At 36.2% G+C, this 24,239-nt stretch overlaps 2 protein-coding genes across 2 annotated transcripts in view; both read left to right on the top strand.

Annotated features, from left to right (window-relative positions):
• LOC139975463 (UDP-glucuronic acid decarboxylase 1-like) overlaps positions 1–24,239 on the top strand; it is an 87,270-nt gene that overhangs the window by 21,298 nt on the left and 41,733 nt on the right. The window contains exon 7 of the mRNA XM_071983461.1: positions 3,203–3,367. Coding sequence (XP_071839562.1) covers positions 3,203–3,367 — 165 coding nt within the window. The remainder of the gene's footprint in view (positions 1–3,202; positions 3,368–24,239) is intronic.
• Positions 10,096–15,264, top strand: LOC139975391 (uncharacterized). Its single transcript, XM_071983331.1, has 3 exons — positions 10,096–10,830; positions 13,033–13,130; positions 14,810–15,264. The coding sequence occupies exons 1-3, from the start codon at positions 10,559–10,561 to the stop codon at positions 15,070–15,072; spliced, it is 633 nt and encodes a 210-aa protein (XP_071839432.1). The 5' UTR covers positions 10,096–10,558; the 3' UTR covers positions 15,073–15,264.

Raw genomic sequence — 24,239 nt, 5'->3', positions numbered from 1 at the left:
CAAACTACATTTGAAACCAAGGTCAAAAGGTCAAAGGTCACATTAGAAAAAATGTGCCTTGTTAGGGAGAAAACGGGCAAAAAGAAAATGTTTAGTTTTGATGCTAGATTTGGATATCAAAGGTACCTTCCGATCAAAAATGTCAATGGGTTGACACCCGGGTGACCTTTGCGTGTAAAGTTATACAAGGTCAAAGTTAATTTTCAGACATTTAATGCAATAACCCCCAGTGCCAAGGTGTAGCAAGGTTGATATTTTGGGACAAGTTGCAAATGGTATAGAGGAACATTTTGAAACTTAACGGTCATGTGATCTGAGGTCACCAAAGGTCAAGTAATGTTAAAAAACTAGTATTTTTGCGATATCTTGAGAACGAATTGTCCGTTAGGGTTGGGAGTTGCTTCAATGTAATCCAATTGTCGACCCGCATCTGGGTGACCCTTGACCTCAATTTGACCTCTGGTGACCTTTTCATGTTTTGGGGATTTTTACAGTTTCGATGCTATTTTCAGATGTCAAAGGTACCTTCTGATCATAAATGTCAATGGGTTGAACCTTGTGTGACCTTTGTGTGCGGAGTTATACGAGGTCAAAGTTAATTTTCAGACATTTAATGCAATAACTCCCAGTTCCAAGATGTGACACGGTTGATATTTTGGGACAAGTTGCAAATGGTATAGGGGAATATTTTCAAACTTAACGGTCATGTGATCCAAGGTCACCAAAGGTCAATTAATGATAAAAAACTAGTATTTTTGTGATAACTTGAGAACGAACTGTCCGTTAAGGTTGGGAGTTGCTTCAATGTAATCCAGTTGTCGACCCGCATCTGGATGACCCTTGACCTCAATTTGACCTCTGGTGACCTTTCGTGTTTTGGGGATTTTTACAGTTTCGATGCGATTTTCAGATGTCAAAGGTACCTTCTGATCATAAATGTCAATAGGTTGACCCCTGTGTGACCTTCGTGCGCGAAGTTATACGAGGTCAAAGTTTAAAAATATTAATGAGGTCACAGGTCAAACATGAAAAACTCCCAAGTTGCAATAACTTGGCTACTATTTATTGGAATTTCGTCAAACTTGGTATGATGATATTGGTATATAGTCTCCACACACTGATGTGTTTTGCAATTGATATCATGCATATTTATAAGGGGGGGGGCCTAGCAATATTTCGTTATGAAAAGTTTGTATGCACAATAACTCAACAAGGGAATGACCAATCATTACCATACTTGGTGGGTGGGTGGCCCATAGTAAGTAGATTAACCCTGTTGATTTTGGTGCTCATATCATGAATATTAATGAGGTCATGGGGTCAAACTTGAAATACTCCAAATTGCAATTACTTGGCTACTATTACTAGTCAGAATTTCGTCAAACTTGGTATGATGATAATGGTAGATAGTCTTCACACACTGATGTGTGTGCAATTGATATCAGGGCTTCGCATTACTTTGGCAACAAAAGATTGTGAGCATAAATTGCTGTTGTTGAATTAGGGCTTTGTTAGAAATTTCCCTATGAATGGAACTAATGAACAGCAGCAAGGAACCATGAAATGTTTTCATTCTGGTTTTATACCAGGTTGTGAACATATTTGAGGGGTGTTTAAGCAATGTCAGTTGAGCGCTCAGTAATTTATAAAAATTATTAAAGGGATTTGCATGTTCAAAATAAAAAATAGAAAATTTGCTGTTATTCATTCACTGTATGTATAGATATTTCACATAGGAATTGGAATAAAAACCTCTAAACTGTGAAATCCTTACCAGTGGTTGATATCCAAAAGGATATTCTCTGATCTTTTCTGGTTCTCACTTAATTGTCAGACAAATTTAAGTCACTTGCTCTACAATAGTCACATACTTATGTAGAATATTTAGCAATTGTATGGCAAGAAAACACAAAGCCGACAGGCTTTCTGGTTATGCTATGTGATTAAATAGCCTTTGTCAACATGCTAACTGATTCCTGGTACCTTCCTTTATATTTTGCTGGCTGCATTAGTCAATAATAATGCTCTTCATTTTGGTGTGCACAAGTTCAAGAATATTACCCATGTAAGGCTTACCACACTGAATAAGTTTAGGCATTAGAACCACTAACAGTTTTGTCTTCTGGTTTTGTATACTGCTTACATTGTCAATTTCAATTTCTTTATTCCATCATAAATTACAAATTTATAAATGGGACACATTACAATGATACACAAAAGACGTAAAATGTACAATCATGAAAGCATGAACAAATCAGAAATAAGATGGAGGATTAGAAGGTTTTTTTTAGAATGAAAGGTTGAAAAGGATTAAAAAAGATCATAACAGAGATTCTAAGTACCCATTTTGAATATAAATGGCTGCTCTGTAGATAAATGAGTTCTTAAAAAGCATAAATCTAAAAGTTTGCAAAATAGTAGGATTTCGTAGATTGTACTTGTTTGTTCTATTGCACAGAGAGATCAACTCGGAGTGAAGTGGGTGTACGTATTTCAGTATTGTTGCCCATCAATACATGTATTATGTCAACTACTTAGCTGAATTCATCTTTATATGATTGAGTACTCAACATCATAGAAGATTGTTAACTTGGATGTTCACATTTTATAAATAATATTTCTGATTATGATTTTTATAATTATTCTTTAATGACATAGATTACAGGGTTACTCTGTGACACTTGGAAGTGATGATATTCTGCCACAGCTGCCTTATGATTTCTTTATTACTCAAATTGTTACCTGACTTTCATAAGTAATGGAATGACACACTGTGGAGAGATTTCCTGCTCAGTTGTAAAACACAATGTTTCAAAAACCATAATCAAACCAGTGACCAGCCGAAAGCAACTCCTCAGTACATTATTTGATTTCTTTGTTGTAAGTTTTATTGACTTTCGAATGCATAATTTTATAGAATAATGCCTACCAAAGTTGCTTTACAACTGAGCTTTTCTGTGGTACATTCGTGCATGATTCTTTGTTATGATATAAATACTATTAATTCCACAATAAACTGAATATAAATTGCCTTCTTTTATTCATAATTTGGAAATTCTATATTATTATTTGCTCTCCATTAAATAAAGGTAACACTGAATTTGTGCTGTACGCATTTCTATCAACACCTTTTGTATTATTTTGGAGAATGTAATTCAAATACAAAGTTCCTTTCAAACTTGTTACTTGTTTGTATCTACAGTTGACCAGATATACCATCTTGCATGTCCAGCATCACCTCCTCACTACATGTATAACCCCATCAAAACCATCAAGACTAGTTCCATAGGAACTCTCAACATGCTCGGTCTAGCCAGAAGGGTTAAGGCTCGATTGCTTCTAGCGTCAACATCAGAAGTCTATGGAGGTAAGGCGGGCTAGGAAGTATATTTTGTTATCAAAAACTACTTGCTTTTAAAGGCATAGACACTGAGTTGGCATTCTGTAATGTCTATTTTGTTCAATGTTACCACTGCCATGTGGCTATTTCGGGAAAGAGGCCCTCACTTAAAAGTTTTTGTGAAATGTCTACCATAATTTGGGTGAAGGCCATCAAAGTGAGCTTTTTTTTAAATAACTTTCTGTTAAAGGGTTACTGCAGTGAGTGAAGTTTTTTGTATTTATTACTAAAAACATGTGCCTTAGTCCACTAAAATAGAAGTTACTGTGAGGATGTAAAAGGGTCATAAAAGCAATGAGGTTGTTATCCAGCATATAAGTAAATCATGAAGAAACTTGGGTATTGGAAAGACATGATGATCAACTAGATTCAAACCAGTTACCTTTGGGATTACAAATCTGTGCACTACCAACTTTGCTATACTGATGTAAGTGCCCTACTAACTTTACTTTCCTTGGACAATTTTGAGCAATGATTCAAACAAGAAATATTGCAAATATACCAACAAAACAAGAGAGAATTTCTGTGGAAAGGGAAATTGATGAATACCAGTTTCGGGTAAGTTTTGCTTTTGAAATGTAAACAAAATAAGAGTAATATCAGCTTTATGGAATAGTTATACTTCAAAAATATCTCATGAGTTAGTTCAGTTTGATTTTGTAAATCAGAAGAGCTACTAAAAGAGATACCTTTAGGCTTTGTTCCATGGAATCTCTATATCTCACCAACCAGCTAAACTTTTGCACTCAGGAAATAAATCCTCTTGACTACCTTCCTCTTCTGTGGAAAAGATGAGGGTATAATACTTTCTCCTTTTTTTACTTTCACCCTTTTTTCCCTACCTTTGTTGTCTGAATCATAGTGTTCATTATAGTATATACATAACTACATACAGTTTTTCACATATATCGTTCCAAGCGATTTACACACTTGGCGTGTTTAGTAGTTTTAGTAATTTTTAGTAATTAAACTTTCTGTTGCTACTCTAATATAAATCAATGTGTGTGCTTTCATACAAGTCATTTTAACAGCTCTCAATCAAAACTTAAATAACATCAGACAATAACCAAGCTACCCAATGGATCATAATGTAGCCTATGCAAAGATACATGTCTTTGCAATGGCTCAGTTAGAGCTTAATTCTTAATTAAATATCATTGAACAATTACCAAATGCTTTTCTGTATGCATCATATGAAAGACTTTTTCAAGTTTCTTTAAAAGAAACTTTTCAACTTGCAGTATAAACTTAAATTTATTTAGATAAAAACCTCATCAATGATGCGTTATTAAACCATAAAAGGGCAGGAACGAACACTGAAATTAGTCTTAAATGTGTTATAACTGAGTGGGTTGTTAATATGGAAAACATCTTTAATGTACTTTATACCATGGTCAAACAAACTTTTGTAAAAAAGGTTTTGTTATTTACTTGGATATTACTATTATTCCAAATAATTTTATCTGCACAGCTTTCCACCGAATTCCAGAATCTTAACTTTGACCATGCTTTGCTTGTGTCTTCCATAGACATGTTTGCAATAACAATATCCTTATCCCTGATATTAAATTCATACAGCATGTACTTTCCATACTTCATGAGATAATAATAAAAAATAAGTTACCTTTAGAATCGTCTAGATATCTTTTGATCCACGTGCACTTTAGGCTACTTTAGAATAAAACTGCTGACATGTGTCACTTTTAACCTACCCTTGCAAGTCAGGGCAATTAGAGAACTACGCTTAACTTTGTCCATTTTCCCTATGAACGAGAAAATACAACCTTCAATCTTCTTTGCAAAATTTTCTGGGGGATTAGGTTATTGTTTGCACAGGGGATCTGGGAACCCTCCCGACGCGATACTACCCGGTCCTAATTTATTACCCGAATCCTACGCAAATTGTGACTTTGTTTTTTTTGCAAACCAATTGTTAGGCAAGATTTTCATTGACTTGGAGTGGTGTTAGGCTACCATGTGGTCGAAGATAAACAGCAATAATGAAAGTATTCCATAATAACTGCGTCACAATTTCAGCGATTAAACAGATGGATAGGCTAGATTTCACCATTTACTTAGTGTGTTGTTAGGCTACCATGTGGAAGAAATTGAAGGAATTCTCACAATTATTATTTATTCATTCGTTTGTTTTATAGAAGGTAAGACTGACAAGGAATTTTACAAGATGTTACTTAGATGGATTAAAGACGGGATAACTAAAAAATAATAATTGCAAGTGGCTTTTTACTAAACGTTTCTTCCTAATGCAATGAAATTGCACGAATTGTGCAATCTCGCGGCTAATGCGAACCCTAGGCCTGCAAAACAGATAGTAGTAGTAAAAAACGTTTAAAAGCTAAATTGATATTTATATGATAGATGTGGAGAGCAAACATAAGCAGCGGCGGCATTGCGATGTTAGTAGTGATGTTAATTATATAAAGTTATTAACAAGTTAATGAAAGAAACAAGAGCAAACAGAAATTATTGAGGAAGGTTTTATACCTTATCTTACACCTACATATTTGAACATGAAAACATTTTCAGTGGAGAATATAATTCATTTATTATAGCATCCAATATGTAGTTTCTTGAAAATCGCAATACACGAGGGTTTTCTGGGTACCCAGATACCCGACGGATTACGTCTCTCGGGTACCCTGTTTCCGATTTTTGGACCTGTGTAAACACTAGATTAGGTAAAGAGGAAGACAAGCTGGGAAAGCCCAAAAGATTTAGCAATTGTGATTTTTCCCAAAAGGGGTCAGGTCACGTTGTGACCAGAGATAAGCAAACTTTTGAGACGGGAAAGCTTTGGTACGTAGTTCAGGTGAAATGGGCTATCATCACCCTTGTCAAAGGTAATGCCAAGTGACGTAACCGGACCAAAAGTAAATTGGAGTGAAAATTGTTAAGTAAATACGGTTTTTAATGGGCCAGTGGACGGAGTGGAAAAGTGTTAGATTTTGGTAATTGACTTTCAAACCTGAAGAACTTTCAAAATCTTAAAAATATCAATTGTCAAAAGACCTGTCAAGATAATTACTGTATCATCAGCATACTGTAAACTTCTAGTATCATGGTTAACAATGGAATTACCTTTAATAATGCAAGAATTGTTTATTTTAAGGGCAAGTACTTCTGCACAGATAATAAATATATAGGGGCTTAACGGGCAGCCCAGTCTGACCCCTCTTGACATTGAAAGTCAGGGAATGAGTAGACATTATTACATACGCTGTCAGAAGCATTAGAATACAAAGTATGAATTCATCTAATAAACCCTTCCTTAAAGTTAAAGGACGTTTCACATTTGAATATAAAATTCCACTCTAATCTATCGAAGGCCTTCTTGAATTCTACCAAGAGTAATAGATCTGGCAGATTATTTTCTTTATAGAAATCTCTAACATCAAGTTTGAAAGGAATATTTTGTCCTATAAATCTATTTTAACAAAGCCAGTTCTGATTGATAAGAGATGTAATTACAGACTTAATCCTCTAAGCAACAGCCTTTGAACAAGTCTTGTAGACTATATTAAGGAGTGAATTGGGCAGTAGTTTTTCCCAAGAGTTGCGTCTTTCTGGGGCTTCCGATAAGAGTAATAATACTACGGCCTTGACCAGGGGAGAATTGTAAGTGGTCATATGCATAATTTAGGGAAGTTGTAACTAAATTTCCAATACTAGTCAAAAATGTTTACAGAATTCGGCTGTCAAACCATCACTTCCTGGGCTTTTACGGTCGTTCAAAGATAATAGGTCACCCTTGCATTCATCTTCTGTGAGACTCCCCTCACAGACCATTGCCACTACAAAAGTGAGCGAGAGTCACCATTCAAATCATGGAAAATATAATTAGGATTGCATATATTGCACTTTACAAAGAACTTTGCAAAGTCACTCAACTCCTTCAGAATTTGGGGGCGATCCACCATCTCAATCCCTTCTGCCATCTTTAGTTTTGAATAATACAGGACTTTTTGTTACGCCTTTCTAGATTCTGTACTCTCAACCTTGCCCTTCGATGGAACTTGAATACCTTATATTTTATAATCATACAGTTCATGGAGTTGATTTTTGGTATTCTTCAATTTTTCTTAACAAACAGGGGAGTTAGTATGGGAGAAATCTTGTTCGTAGACTGAAATTTCCTTCATCAAAGTTATTTCATTGTGGCGTCCCTCCCTAGCCTTCTTTTTACTATAAGCCACATAAGCATTATGTATAGGTAACTTTAGATTAGTTTCCATCTAAATGAGGGTTTACAACCCTGATAATTGTCTATACCTCTTGAAATATTGGTGAGTATCAAAGTCTTGTATTCCGGATCATTAAGCAATGAATTATTAAATTTCCAAAAAACTTGGGCATCTGTCCTCCTTTAATACCTTTATATCTAAAAGAACAACTGAGTAATCAGAATTGAAAATGGCAGAGAAAAAATTCTTGTCACCGAATAAGTAAATTTGTGAAATAAGGAAAAAATTGAGTCTGCAATGAATAGCAATAATTTTGTTTGAGTACCAGGTGAATCTTTTATACCCAGGGTTTTGCTCCTTCCATACATATATTAGATCTTAGGTCCTCATTTAAATCCTTGCATTTTTCCCTGGCATTAAAATTTGTGCTAGGATTACCCCCTTCTTTATCCATTTCTAAATTGAATACAAAGTTAAAGTCTCCCCCAATAACTATACATTCCCAGTTAAAATTAGCAAGTTTAAGATTGACCGAGGAGAAGAAAGATGGATCATCTAAGCTTGGGTCATACAGGATAACTAGGGTGAATACCAACTGCAAAACCATAGCCTCAACTATAATGAGCCTTCCACTGTTGAAACGCACAATCCTAAGTCTGTCAAAAGCATAATTTGGGTTGAGAAGAATAGCAACACCCCGTCTTTATGAAGAACTATGATTAAAGATTATCTTACCACCCCATTCGATTTGTCAGTAACTCTCATCGCTTTCCATACTTTGCATCTCTTGAATAAAGTAGACGTGGGTCTGTTCACGTTTAAGCGTTCAAATTAGCATACATGGCATTTGGAGCATTGTAACATAACAATTAGAGATTCTAGAGATACAAATATTAATCCCATGGAGAGAGTCCACCTAGCTGTATCTACCATAGCATAGACAATTTCCTGAGATAGTTTTTTCATGTTTGAACTTTGTGGCTATAGGTTCCCTCTCATAAATATTTCAGAAAATTTCAGCGATGAATTTGCGAATTATTGCAAACCGGATATGAGATACAAACATTAATATATGAAAACCTAAAACGTACAGTATCAAACAATTGTAAGAAATTAGAAAACATAAGACATTTTAAAACAGGATATGAGACACAAACATTCAAGTATGAAAACCTAAAACCCACAGTATCAAACAATTGTAAGAATATGAAAGCATATGACATTTTAAAACAGGATATGAGATACAAACATTAAAATATGAAAACCTAAAACGTACAGTATCAAACAGTTGTAAGAATATGAAAACAAATGACATTTTAAAGCAGGATATGAGATACAATTATTAAAATATGAAAACCTAAAACGTACAGTATCAAACAGTTGTAAGAATATGAAAACGAAAGACATTTTAAAACATGCAGTAACACAATATACAAAGCTCATGACAATGGCAAGAGAGTACAGTCGGAACAGAAGAAACAGCCAGACGAGATCTAACGTTGAAAGTTTTCATTATAAAGTTTGATGCCTTGTGGAATGAATGCGGAAGAAGTTTGATTCGTTTGAGATGGTGGTAGCCGCATCCTTCCACTTCTGGGAATAACCGATCTGTTGAAAAATTGATGGAGTTGGTGGCTATCATCGCTCATGATTCTATCTGTTTTCACTCTCAGTGGTTGGTGATATGTAGTAGGCAAAGTTGGCTGATTTGTCCCGAGCAGACGACCTGCTTGCCGAATTATTAGCAAAGTAGTAGGACTGTGGAATGTGCCTGGTGAACTAACCTATAAATGTTGGTCAATGACTACAACTATAATTTTAAGGTAGAGACATTGCTAGGTAACTTTGTGTTGTCTGCTGCTCTAAGCCCACATATGCATTTACTAGTTAGTAAATCACAAAGGGCAATGGGGGAGAGTAATGCAGTATAGCAGATTATCAGTACCACCCTGGAACACATAATAACATGACCCTCTATGACTGGTACGTGGCTTTACTGTGGGATGAAACCTCCAGGTTTTACTCGATGGTGTCAACAGTATTGATACACACAGAGTGGTGCATCATGCATGACCATGTTTTCATTCAGAGTTGCTTCAGACTTTAGAGCTAAGCGATAAGTATACAGATATTTATGATTATGAAAAACAAAGATAAGCTGAACATTTGCTGAGCTGATGTTTACCCTAACATCTAGGCCTTATACTTAAATGTAAGCTTAACTAATAAGAATCGTACAATGTACTTCATAATTCATATGTGACAAGGTGTATACAACAAAACATGAATACTTGTTTTTCATATGATAATAGCCAAGGCATAATTATGAAGCTCAATAAAGAAAGATACTGTATAGCGGTAGGCTACTACTGTTGCTTAGCTGGGCCAGTTGTAACAATCTTCAACAGTGGCAGATCTAGCTCAAAGCTGAACGGGGAGGGGGTGGGGGCAGGTGGGCAACATTTGAAGGGGTGGACAATAGTGGTTATAGGACCAAGCATTCTAGTGGAGTTTGGGGTATGATCACCCCGTCCTCCCCTCTGAAAAATTTTTAAATTGTAGACTTAAATGATACTAGCTAAAACAGATGGATGCCAAATTAGCTATGTAGGGATGTATCCAGTGTACATCTGTATATTTATTAAAGGCGATATCGCTCGTAGACTTTTTTTTGAGGGCGCTAGCATTATCGAGGTTTCAGCGAGGTTTAATGGGACCCCTATTAATCACGTGACCTCGGTGGCAAATTTAGATCAGTGAATAGCACAGGCAAGCGTATGCGCAACAAGCCCGTACCCATTGCACACATAATGTTATAACACAGCATTTCAGTTTACTGTACTGTTTACCGCATAGGACTTTCCGTCCTCGATAGTTTGTTGTTTGTGTGCCTTTTGAGTAAAGAATACTGTACGATTTTCGTCCAAGTACATTCGATTAGAGTATTGTGACAATCATGGAAAAAGAATCAGGGCAAGAAGAATCGGGCGAAATAAAACGACCTTATCCTGGAACGAGCTTAAGTGGAGGAAGGCCTTTGTTGCATGGACCTGACAAAAACAGCAGTGCAAAGGAACAACAGCGACGAAGAGATGCCACGAAGATCTATCTTCTACGTTCCTATGTAAGCTGGCAAATGGAGAAAGAACTCTACAAACATGTCCATGATTTGACTTCTGTGAGCAACGTATATTTCGCAGGACATTTGCTTCAGGATCACACAAAAAGGTAATGATTTGCTAAGCTAGGCTAAAACTGTATAGGGTAGTTGTCCTAGGTTACATGTATAGCCTATCAGTATTGCGAAGTACAGAATACTGTCAAGTTCGGACACCCCTAAGAAATACACGATTTCACCATGATAACCTACAAGCAAAAGCCAATATCACTAAAAACTACGAAGCTACAGTTATTTCCTCTCCAAAATGACCTGTGTGCAAGTATGTACGTATATGTTTGTCAATAAAATGAAGATACAGGAGTTTTGGGGTATTTTAAGGCTTAGGTGTTCGAACTTCGCAGTGTCTAGTATGCTATTGTATTTGTAACATACATGATTTGATATGCCTAGGCTATGTAACTAGGCCTATCATTCATTATTTTTCCAATGGGCCTAGCGTATCCTAACCTTATCATACTTATCCTAGCACAAAGTAGCAGTAAGTTGTATTACTGAGTCAACATCATCACTGTTTGTGAATGCTTGTCATGAAGATACTGTATACAGTTAAAAATGAAAGTATCCTTTCTAAAGAAGACTGACTCATATTTATGCAATGGAAAGCTGGGCCTTCTCATCACCAAAAAGTAAACTGTTTTTGCCTCAACAAATTGATGGAAATATATTTTCTAACCACTAGGCCTAGGTGATCTGTTCATCCCCACCCCCTCCAGGTTCTAAATTGTTATCAGCTGTCCTTGTTTGAAGAAGATATTCTTGTGAATGAGCATTTGAAAAAAAGAAAGAAGTTTGAAGCCTCATCTTTGCCCAGTCATAATTAACTAGGCATATATAGAACTAAGGCCAATTGTAATAAGTATCTGAAATTAGTGTTCAAAGTAACTGCATCCCCTAATTTTGTAATATGCACCAGTGAGGAAGGCCTACTGTGCTGTACACGTACAACCACATGGACCTGCAGTTTTTCCTATAAAAATAATGCATCTACATAAATACTTTAGAATCACTCCTAACTGATTCACATGTTTTCACAGCGCTACATATGCAACTATACCTTAGGTTTTTCTAAGGTCAGCCACAGCCAGCATATACGCAATCAAGTTTTAATGGTTCATTTGGGCAACAGGGTGTACATATGTTATCTACTGACTCTATCATGTGTACATTTCTGCGTTTGGGATTTTTGAAGGAACCCAACTGCTATGCAAGAACTAAGGTAAATTAGCCTCACAAATTGAGGGAACATATTAGTACATATAGCTACACCTATATAAACCTTTATATTGCCATGCCTGGAGGTAAGAAAGTACCAGTTTTTTGTGTAGGCCTGATGCTATAATGTTGTGATAAGTTATCATATTTTTATATATGGGTCCATCCATGCCAAATCAACAGTGGCCTCCACGCCCACCCTCTCAAAATTGCCTGAAATTGATATGGTGTCTTGCGATATGTCTCAAAGGATGAAATTGGGCAAAAAAAAATTGGAAAACTTTTTGGTTGCTAGGATACGGCCCCGCCTAGCAACCAAATCCAGATTGCATTTTAAGAGCCCTAAATGATCTGATGTTTAGTGTTCAAAAATTATAATCTATTAAATTTGGTGACCGTAACTATCTCTTGTGGAGAGTAATCTAGCGTTAATGGTAGTCTGAAAACTAGCTATGCATGTAAACAGGAATTTTTCACAATGGTGGGCTTATGTCATGGAGTAAGCTAGCATCTCAATTCTCACTCATGAAACCAACTGCTCACATAAACAGGAAGTTTACACAGTAGGTAAATAATGAGTGTACATCAAACTTTGATCAAAAGACTGGACATCTTTTAGTGATATGAAACCAATCAGTTCACTTAGACAGGAAGTTTACATAGTAAATTGTACATTGACATGTGAGCTCAGGTTGTTGAGCAAGCAGTTGGGCAACACAAAATTATCCTCACAATTTTCTTGAAAGGTACCACGGTTTAAGGATATGTTGAAGAAGAGTATGAAAGAATATATCATCCTTATCTGGGTTTAAATCATTGTGGGTTAACAATATGTTATTATTGAAATCTGCCAAAGTGTTTGTTTGTTACTTTTCTCTTTCATATTTTTTCTTGGGTAGGTATGATAAAAACATGTTTGTTTGTAATGATTTGGTCATTACCAGATTCATTACGCATACAATTAAGCTTGGGGTGTACAGTAAAATTACTATTTCAGTTATATGATTTACGGACAATTTTTTTGTTTCATTGAACAGGTGTCAGATGCATCTTTCCAGAAGGATGCCGAAAGTCAAACAGGCATTCTCAGCAGCTGTCACCACAGAAAGATCAGTTGACACTCAGAAAGGAGAAGGTAAATTTATATGTTTATCCTTGCATGAATAACAGACTGGAAGAGCACTGCTAATCTTATATCTGATCTGATGTGATCAGAAAAATAATACAATTTCATTCTCATTAAATTCCTAAAGAAAAGAAAAAAATGGTAGCATATTGCTCATCCACTAAAAAGCGTACATGTGTATGAGAATTTATATAAAAGTCAGTGGGCCTGATATAATGAGGATCTTCTTTAGAGGCAAACTGACTGGTAACAGGAAATTCAAGAGACACAATAGAGCCTGGTAATTAGAGGACATGGTGAACACAAAGAAAGAAGTTAATGGTGTATTGAAAAAAAGGAGTCAGGGAAAGCAGAGGCATTTAGATAAACTGTGGAGTACAAAGCGATGATTAAGAAAGGAGAGAGGGGGAATGAACTATGGCAGAATACAGAGATGGAGCAGGATTAAGTTAACATAGGCGTAGGAGCCTCATTTGATTTGTGGGGGGCTGAAACGACTTGCCTGAAAAATATATCCGAAATTTTCGCGCGCTCCGCGCGCGATCAACATGTTGTTGTGCATATCATATAGGCATTCATCGGTTATTACATCACATGCCAATAACATACAATCATTTTGCGTCTTATAAGCCTTCCATATTGGTTAAAATTATTGGGGAATCTGTAAAACAAAAATGATCATAACAATATAAGTTTAAACATTGAAAAACACATTGCAAAATATTCTTCTTGCAGTAGGTGCCCGAAAAATTCTCAACTTATTGCTGAATTTTCACCAAAAAAAGTGAAAAACAAATTGCAAATTATTCTTCTTTCAGTAGGTGCACGAAAAATTCTCAGCATATTGCCCGAATTTTCACCAAAAAATGTGAAAAACACACTGCAAATTATTCTTTTTTCAGTAGGTGCACGAAAAATTCTCAGCATATTGCCCAAATTTTCACCAAAAAATGTGAAAAACACACTGCAAATTATTCTTTTTTTAAGTAGGTGCCCGAAAAATTCTCAGCATATTGCCGGAATTTTCACCGAAAAAAGTGGAAAACACATTGCAAATTATTCTTCTTTCAGTAGGTGCCCGAAAAATTCTCAGCATTTTGCCCGAATTTTCACCAAAAAATGTGAAAAACACACTGAAAATTATCCTTTTTCAGTAGGTGCCCGAAAAATTCTCAGCATATTGCCCGAATTTTCACCAAAAGTTTTGGTTTGGGGGCTGCAGCCCCCCCCCCCCCCCGCCTCCTACGCCTATGTAAGTTAGTCATGTCCTTCTTGTATATTGAGCCCATTCAGTTGAATGGTGCTAAGGCATTCCGTCCACTCTCTCTATCTCTGCTGTGGTGTACTATGTGTGAGATGGTTAGTCTACGAATTTAGTTACCTGTTGGGACATGTCTTACTTTAATGGTATGATTGGGAAACTGAAAGTGTTCCCCTACTGGAGTCTCCATTTTCATTGTATTGACCTGTGACTAGAACTGCTTATTGAGGGTGGTCTTGGTTTCACCAATATACTTGTAACTTCAATGTCCTCTAAACTCAATGACACCATTTAAATTGAAATATCAGTTTCCAGTGCTGCGAAAGTGTGATAAGTTCTAAACAAAAGTATATTTTTAGTCACAGCCATAGTAGCTATAGCAGGATACTTGCAATCTAGTAACAAATGTTTTATGTAATCTTTACAGATACTTCTGATCCAGTTACTTCAACACCTCTCAAGAAGCCATCTGCCATGTTCTGTCCAATGTCACCAGTAGGATTAGATATGGAGCAGCATGGGAGAGAAACCTCAGACCATACAAATACACATTGCCACATTTACATGATCCTGAACAAAAGAGATCATTCATATGGCAGGGGCAAGCACTTTTCCCAGACTTTTATTGACAGGTTGTGCGACATTCACGTTGGATTAGCAGCTATTGATACATCTGCATCACCAGATTGAGATAAATTGCTTTCGTCCATTTTGTTCGATAGTAGCTATGACTGTGAATCAGAAGCTTGGCCACCCTTTAAGTCAAGGTGGGCAAGGTTGGGGAAATTCAATCAAGGAGTAACAATCAGAGAATGGCCAGCTTTGTATTATTGTATATAGGCCTACACACACAGCGGGTTTAAATATCTGTATCGGTTTATTTATACTGGTGTTCATATCCGTTGCCAGGAGGCAGGAGGGGATATGATTTGAACGTGGGGAGGGTGTGGGGGGGTGGGGAAGGGGCCCCTTTGAAGTGTTCAAACAATGCTACATTTTACATCTATCTTCTTGAATCACATGTATATTAAACACCCATATAGACACGATCAATCAGTCCTGTCTCTCACCTCCTCTCATGCACTGGTGTATTTATTTCCTGGCAACATAACAGTTAGGCATAGTAAGGGTCAGAGGTCATCACAACTTAAAGAGTTGTGTGAGTCCCTGTGGTCTCTTACATCCTTGTAGCAGTAGGGAGAAGAAGCCTAATAGATCAGAAACCATGATTATCTTCTGTTGTGTCTTATTTTCCAGCATCCTTGAAACATTATATCCTTCCCCTTTGATTTCTTGATGTCATAAGCTGTATTTATGTGGTGCATTATTTAATTCCAGTATTGAGATTGTATATTCTTCTTGTGTATTTGACAGTATCCCAGTGATCTCCATTTTCTGCTCTTGGTTTTCTTTTCTCTGTATTTCATATCATATCTATCTCCACCCCTAACCTGCATCTCCACACTTTCTTTACTTTCTTCCTCCATCCCTTCATCTGTCTTTCACTCTTTCTTTTTTGACCTCTTTCCTTCCCTCTGTTTACCCTGTATGTTTTAGTTTGCCGACTCCCCCCCCTTACATCTTACCCCCCTAAAAAATGTTCACAAGGTTGACAAGTCTCCCCTATGGAACGCGAAAAGGACCACAACATATGATGATGTTAATGATGATCTAATTTTATACGATCATGTACTGAAAACTTACGATCATGTACTAGAAATACACGATCATGTACTAAAAATTTACGATCATGTACCAAACATATACGATCATGTACTAAAAGTATACGATCATGTTCTAAACATATACGATCATGTACTACAAACCTACGATGTACATCAAAACAAATACGATCATGTACTAATAATGTTATGTTCAAAAAAAGTGGCGTCTGCATACGCGTATGTATATTCATATGTGGCGTACGAGTATGAATATTCAGTGTAAACTCATTAAGAACCATTAGGGGCGGGGCTTCGGTATCAACTTTGATATTCCTGGGGACACTTATATATGGATATTCATACGCGTATTCAAACGACAATAATGGATATTCATATGCCACTTTTTTGTAACTTGCGCTTTTCCATCATCATCACAAGTTTTCAGTACATGATCGTATATGTTTTGACGTACATCTTACGTTTTTAGTACATCATCGCATGTTTTGATGTACATCTTAGTTTTTTAGTACATCATCGTATATGTTTAGTACATGATCGTAAATTTGTTAGTACATGAACGTATAAAATTAGATCATCATTAACATCATCAGATGTTGTGGTCCTTTTCGCGTTCCATACTCCCCATGCTAGTCCCAAGCTATACACCTTTGTTGTGGTGACCGTTCACTATACTTGCGGATCAAATGGAAAGCTCCACCCCTTACTTCCCAGTGTCATGAATCGGCAAATGGAAGATTATTCGGAGTTGTTCGTGATGGTTCAATGATCTTATAGTCAGGCATAGGCCTATATGGTTCTCTTTGTCCTTCATTGTCATCGAAGTTTGAAATAAATTAATCGTGCTAGGAACTTCCGGGCAATGTTTAATTTTCTGTGGCAAGAAAAAAAAGCTCCCCCCCCCCAGTGTCCCTCCTGGTTGACTAGAGCCTGTACGTATGGAAAGCCGTTTTAACATTTAATAACGAATTTCAGATATCTCGAAATAATTTCAGATATCTCAAATTAAATTACAGATATCTCCAATTTATTTAAGATATCTACAAATAATTGCAGATATCTTAAAATCAATTTCAGATATCTCGAAATACCAGGGAATTTCAGATATCTGAAATTGAATTCGAGATATCTCGAATTCATTTTCAGATATCTCGAATTCAATTTCAGATATCTCGAATTCAATTTCAGATATCTGAAATAGAATTTTAGATATCTCGAATTCAATTTCAGATATCTCGAATTCAATTTCAGATATCTGAAATAAAATTTCAGATATCTCGAATTCATTTTCAGATATCTCGAATTCGATTTCAGATATCTCGAATTCAATTTCAGATATCTGAAATAGAATTTCAGATATCTGAAATAGAATTTCAGATATCTCGAATTCAATTAGAGATATCTGTAAATTCTCGATTAAATGTTAAAATGGCTTTCCATACGTGCCATTTTAACATTTAATCGGGAATTTCCGCATATGCATTACAGATATCTGGAATTCAATTGCAGATATCTCGAATTCAATTTCAGATATCTCGAATTAGATTTGCAGATATCTTGAATTCAATTTCAGATATCTCGAATTCAGTTTCAGATATCTCGAATTAAATTGAAGATATCTGAAATAGAATTTCAGATATCTCGAATTCAATTTCGGATATCTCGAATTCAATTTCAGATATCTCGAATTAAATTTCAGATATCTGAATTAGAATTTCAGATATCTCGAATTAAATTTAAGATATCTCGAATTCAATTTTAGATATCTGAAATAGAATTTTAGATATCTAAAATAAGAAACAATTTAAGATATCTGAAATTCCCGATTAAATGTTAAAATGGCTTTCCATATGTACGCCTATATGGTCACACAATAGTATAGATAAGTATGAGCCATGCAGACAGCTTTTTTTTTTCTTTTTTTTAAATTCAATCCAATTTGAGTTATAGTTTCGAGTTGTAATTCGAGTCAGTCGTGATGAGGTGCCCCATGGTGGGGCTGGGTAACCCACCCCCAACCCGTTGCCGACTTGGCATTTCTTTGGGAGCCGTTCGGAACAAGAGGCAGGAAAATCAATACTGGAGTACAGTACGCTGGAAAGCAATAAACTGACGTGATTTAGAAAAAAAAAGTTGTTTGCTTTGACTGCAGATGTTCAGCGAGTCACTTTTCAATGGAAATAACTTTTAATTTATTGTTCATGTACTTATTCCCTTTTTGCCAATCCTTTCTAAAGAGGGTGGAGCCGCCCCTTATGGGGTGCAGCTAGGGCAAGTGTTCTGTGATCGCCTAAAGGGCCCGTTGTCCAAAAATAATTAAATATACATATTTATCTATATATGGTTTATGACATAAAATCCTCCTGATATATAACTAAAATTTATATATTAAATATAATGTAAGTTGTGACTGTGTCTATGTGTAATTAATACCTAAATTGGCTGAAATACCAATTGTTCACATATGACGGACTTGACCATACGTTTGATACCAGGGTTGGCATTTTCCCGGGAAAAACCTGTTTTTCCCACTAAGCGGTAAAAACCAGGTAAAAACCGGGAAAAACTGGTAAATACCGGTAAAAACCGCCTCCGTCTCGAAAACTAGTATTAATTGTCCGTAAAATGCAGGGTCATCAGTAGGCACGATATTGTTTCATGACAGGCATATTTTATTGAATATGGGAGTTTCTTAGCTTCATTTTGAGCTATTTTATCACATTCTTATTCTACTTTTTGTGGAAAAAAGAGCATTTTTCGTATTGCACATGTATAGTTATTGTGTCACGATCTCTTTAGCAGTATGCATTGCCTATTGCCCAAACCATTATAGGTCTACACTGGGACATTCACCCCACCTAAATTCTTCAGGCCTATTATGTGGCATGAACAGCGGAGGATAGAACGAAGTGGCGAACCATGGCATCCAAAGCCTCAAAGGGACAAGGAACCATATAATAATATAATATTATGAGCTCAGACAGTTCATTCCATTAATACAGTAGGCAACAGTCTATTGAGGTGAACTTCAATCCAGGGGGCTCAATAGAAACTGCTTTGAAACTTTGTAAGGCACATGGGCCCAATTAAAGTATTAAACGCACGATGGCCCTATGGAGCCATTCACACAACCAAACTGTTTACCTTGATGCAAACATGGTCCAATTATTATACAACTTCATGCATGAGTGATTAAACACTTTGAGGTGGACAGGTGAGGTGATACTGGGCACTTCCTGTGTATAGGCCAACTGAAGAGGTATGAGTATCAACAACACAAGTAACTGTTCCAATTGTTACTTATTCTCAAATTAGTTGATGTCACAACAGTCACTTAGTACAGTGCCTATAAGCATAGTACAGTGCGAAGTGTGAACAGAGTACAATTTATCGCAGACATGAAGTGATCGTTCTTGGATGTGAATCATCATTTGGATCTGAGCGGACTAGTGTGGCATGTATAATATGACGAACCATAGCCCTAGGAGGCACCAACAGTTTGATACGAGTCCATTCTCTAGATAATGGAATTATGCATCTCGATAGGAAAATAAAGTTGGTTGATTTGAGCATCCAATATATTATTTATTTGAATTATTTATAATAGTCTAATCGGTAAACTCACAAGTTAAAGATCATAGCTGTTCTTTGGATGTAACCCAACCCCCCTACCATAAGATGCCATTTTCTTGTAGATTCTATGCTCCTCCACAAGTTCCACATGAGTTTTTAGGAATTCTATATAATTTGAGGTTTTTCCCGGTTTTTCCCAGTTTTTCCCACTTATAGGTGGGAAAAACCTCCCGGTAAAAACCGGTAAAAAACTTGTTTTTACCGGGGCGGTAAAAACCGCCCGGTAAAAACTGGCCAACCCTGTTTGATACCCAATGTTGTAATCACTTCAGTCAATTTTTTCACTCATTCGCGTCTGTCCTTTTTGTGACACGAGTCAATGTATCAGACATAAACTTCACTATAAGTTTCTTGAGCTGTGAAAGAATGTCGGCTCGCAACTAAGGTTGCAATATTTCAAATACTTTACTCAGGTTAGTACAAGACTGGCGCATCTGTAAAGGTTTGGAATACACTGTTTTTTACAGTAAAATAGTACTGTACTTCTATAGGCTAAACTTCTGATATTCGATACAGCATAAAGCATGCAGAGCTTTCCAAATCAGTGAATCAACTACGAAACAAGGGCATCCGAACAGTTCGGACTTCGACTGTTCACCATGTGGGCCTAAAAGAGTAAAAAGCAGGGAACCGCTTGAGTAGCAGCTCCCTGGTCAAACTATTACACCTATACTGTACAGCTACTACAGCTACTACAGCCCACAGAGTTTTGTATCACACAACACACACGAAAACGCGACGTAATAATTTACCGCATACTACTGACCAGGGAGTTTTTCCATAACAACTCCCTGTACTGACACTGCCACAGACAAGAAACTATGCTGGAATTTCGCCAAGGCCACCGCTTCAGGTAACCAAACCCGTTTATTGCTTACTAGCCGTAAATGCGGGATTGCTGAGAAATTACGAAACAACAGTGACGAACCGGTAGAGGGTAGTATTGATATTATTTTTGAATCGGTTGGTGTGAAGGACAGAATTAACGAGGAAATTACGAGCGATCCCACCTTTAAATGGTTAAAATATTTGCTGTTTGTTTCAATTATTCCAGACTTCATCTAGGTATGATGGAAAAGTGGAAACCATAAAAGTTATAAAGCATTCTATACCCCTTTTGGGTGATAAAATAGAAAGTTCTTTGCAGTCAATACCATTTTCTGAAATATAATGTATGAGTTATTTTTTTTTTAATAGTTGCAATTTGTTTCTCAAAAGTGTTAGTGAACGCTGGCCAATGCAAATGGTATGCTGGACAGGTAGCAAATGTGGTGAAGCAGAGATTTACTGTATGCGAAATGGTATCAATGAATGGTCTCTATGTGTGTTTTCTGGATAAGTATGAATTGAGTATGTAGTAAAAAGTGATCAAACATTAACATTCAAAGAATAGTCCAGGTCAAAATTTCTTTTCAATATGTTAAAGCGGAACATAATTTAGCATTCTGGTGAAATTTGTGTTCAAATTCTAATTACTGTTTTGAGATCGTTCAGTCTATATACAGATGGAGCAAGTTGATCATTAATTATATTGAATCTCACATAAAGGAGCTGGCAGATTTCACAGTAAAGGGGTCCAATTGTACTTTTCAAATATGAGTTGAGGTAATGCAACATATTCAATTAGAAAAAAAAATGTGATACCAGTTATATGATTGTATAAATAAAAAAAAAATGATCTTTATGTGGTGTCTTTTTTATCTGTTGTCCCAAGTCTTTTTATGAAGTGGAACTTTATATTCTGGACGGACTAGGGTCCCATATGTTTATACACCTCATTTTCTTGAGGCCTTTTCTTTTAAAATGAACCACCCCTTCAAATATTGTCCACCATTTCTTAAAACAGAATAGTGGAACAAAATAAAAAATAGTTAGTTTTTGTTCTACTCCCCATTCAATTTTCACTAATCAGACATTGAAATTCTTTACCTTGAACTTCTAAAGTTCTGTCCAATTTGTGATCAAATGTATTATTTCCTTCAAAAACAAAGAAACAAATTCTCCCGTCAGCCAATGTGATTGCAACATTGGAAATCGCCCGTCATCATCTTGTCCAAAACATTGCAGTAATTATAAATATGTGTGAGTTATTAAGCAATCTTTGATGTTGAACGTTATGTCTGTCCACACTTCCATGTCACGTTCGTGTGGCAAGCCATTTTAACATTTACCTCACAATTAGACTTAAGTCGAATACATTTCACTTAAGTGGAATACAATCTACTTAAGTGAAATGTTATTCCACTTAAGTAACATGTATTCCACTTAAGTGGAATTCAATTTCACTTAAGTAGAATTTCATTTCACTTAAGTGGAAATGGACATTTCTATTTCACTTAAGTGGAAATGCATTCCACTTAAGTGGAATACAATTTCACTTAAGTGGAATAATATCTTTGGGCGTCAATTTCACTTAAGCAGAATTCTATTCTGCTTCAGTAAAATACAATTCCACTTAAGATGAAATGTTGATACTGTATGTGGCTTATATATAATCACAATTTAGGGTAATGTTTGTCCTTACGCATTCAACTGCTCATCACATATGATGATGTAGTCGAACCTCGTTGCACGTGTACATCATGGCTATGGCTAATCATTCACATCTAACATTGCTGGAATGCGATCAAATAATTGTTGTTGTTAGAGACACAATTAGAATTGTTGTTTCCTCACTTGCACAGGGGAACAATCAGTATGATGCACAACAGAGGCGACTTACATCTTGTTTAAGTAACATAGGCAGAACTCGTAACCTTTTAGATGTGAAACTTTTTACGAAATAAAAGATTTCATCCAAATAAAAAAAAGTAATACGTTCTCTTGCCCTTGTCAATGCGTTTTCGGCTGTAGCTCCAACCACTTGTAATGTATTTGCCATGGCTTTATTTTGGTAATGGTATTCGTCAGGTACCAGGTCAGGTACGTAAGTTCACACCTTGCACGGATGTTAAGTGCTAGCTGGATCCTGATGGACAGCCGAAATTCAGCTGATAGACATATCGACACCAAGGAACGTACGAACGCGTATTGCGGCAAGTTGTTTATAAGGCAGGGCAAAGTTCGGCGTTGAATGTACTAGCCAATCGCATTCCACTTAAGTGGAATAGACTAGCCAATCACATTCCACTTAAGTGAAATAGACTATCCAATCACATTTCACTTAAGTGGAATGCATTTCCAATTAAGTGGAATTGTATTCCACTTAAGTGATATAGACAGGGCATTACAATTCCACTTAAGTGAAATGCATTCAATTCCACTTAACTGAAATAGAATTTAACTTAAGTAAAATGCAGTGACAAGTTGATGAATTCAGCTTAAGTAAAATACAATTAAGCTTAAGTGGAATGGTATTCCACTTAAGTGAAATAGAATTCCACTTCAGTTAAATAGTATTCTGCTTAAGTGAAATTGAATTCCACTTAAGTGAATTGTATTCGACTTAAGTCAAATTGTGAGGTAAATGATAAAACGGCTTGCCATACGTTCGCTCGATGACCAAAGAAACTTCATTGAAGGTGAACGAACTTATCGTCATCAATGTTCTGTTATCGCACCATTATTGAGTTTGTATCAAGTCAGTCTTCAAATGTGTCAGGCCAAACATTTTCGTAAGTACAAAATGAAACTAAACAATCACATTTTGACAACTTCCGTCCACCTGCGTGACGTTCGATTTACCGTTACGTTCACAGAATTTAACTTAGGAAAAGTATTAAAACTTTAAACTTAAAAAATTTTGTTGGACTGGTGGTATGGATAATTTGATTTATTTTGACCGTCTGCTACGAAGTAGCCTTACTTCCATGTGTACATGTAGCACTCTGCTAACGATAGGTCAAAACAATTATTTGACAAGGCGAATTGTAACGCTCCTAAAACGAACGTAACGCATGACGGACAACAAAACGGAACGAAATTTTCAGGTTGACTGTTATTCAAGAATGCCTCAAAACTAAAATATCTTCAACTGGTGTTATTAAATTTACAGAGAACAAAATTATTGGATTGATATAGGAGATATACAGTGAGTTTATTAAATGTTTCATGATGCCCTTTAATGTATGGGTATACCAGTTGCGCGAAATTTTGTAGTACTTATCCCTACGCCTATTGATTGATCGCAAATTTTGATGCAAAAGTATTTAAGGCTCAGCCACCCACTAAACCTCTTCATATCATTAATCTTTAGATAGTGTTTTCACGGGGTATCCGGGTACCCGCCCGACGCAATACTACCCGGTTCTTAATTTATTACCCGAATCCTACGCAGTGTGATTTTTTATTTTTCTTCTGCAAACCGATGGTTAGGCAAGATTCCCATTGACTTAGTGTGGTGTTAGGCTACCATGTGGTCGAAGATAACAGCAATAACGAAAGTATTCCATGGATACCTTATAACTGCGTCAAAAATTCAGCTAATAAACATGAATATGCTAGATTACCCCATAGACTTAGTGTGGTGTTAGGTGTAAGAAATTGGAAGAATTCTCACAATTATTATTTATTCATTCGTTTATTTCATACAAGGAAAGACTG

This window comes from Apostichopus japonicus, chromosome 10 (genome assembly GCF_037975245.1).
Source record: "Apostichopus japonicus isolate 1M-3 chromosome 10, ASM3797524v1, whole genome shotgun sequence".
Lineage (NCBI taxonomy): Eukaryota > Metazoa > Echinodermata > Holothuroidea > Aspidochirotida > Stichopodidae > Apostichopus > Apostichopus japonicus.
The sequence above is the reverse complement of the archived record's forward strand: the minus strand, read 5'-3'. Positions and strand labels throughout refer to the sequence as shown.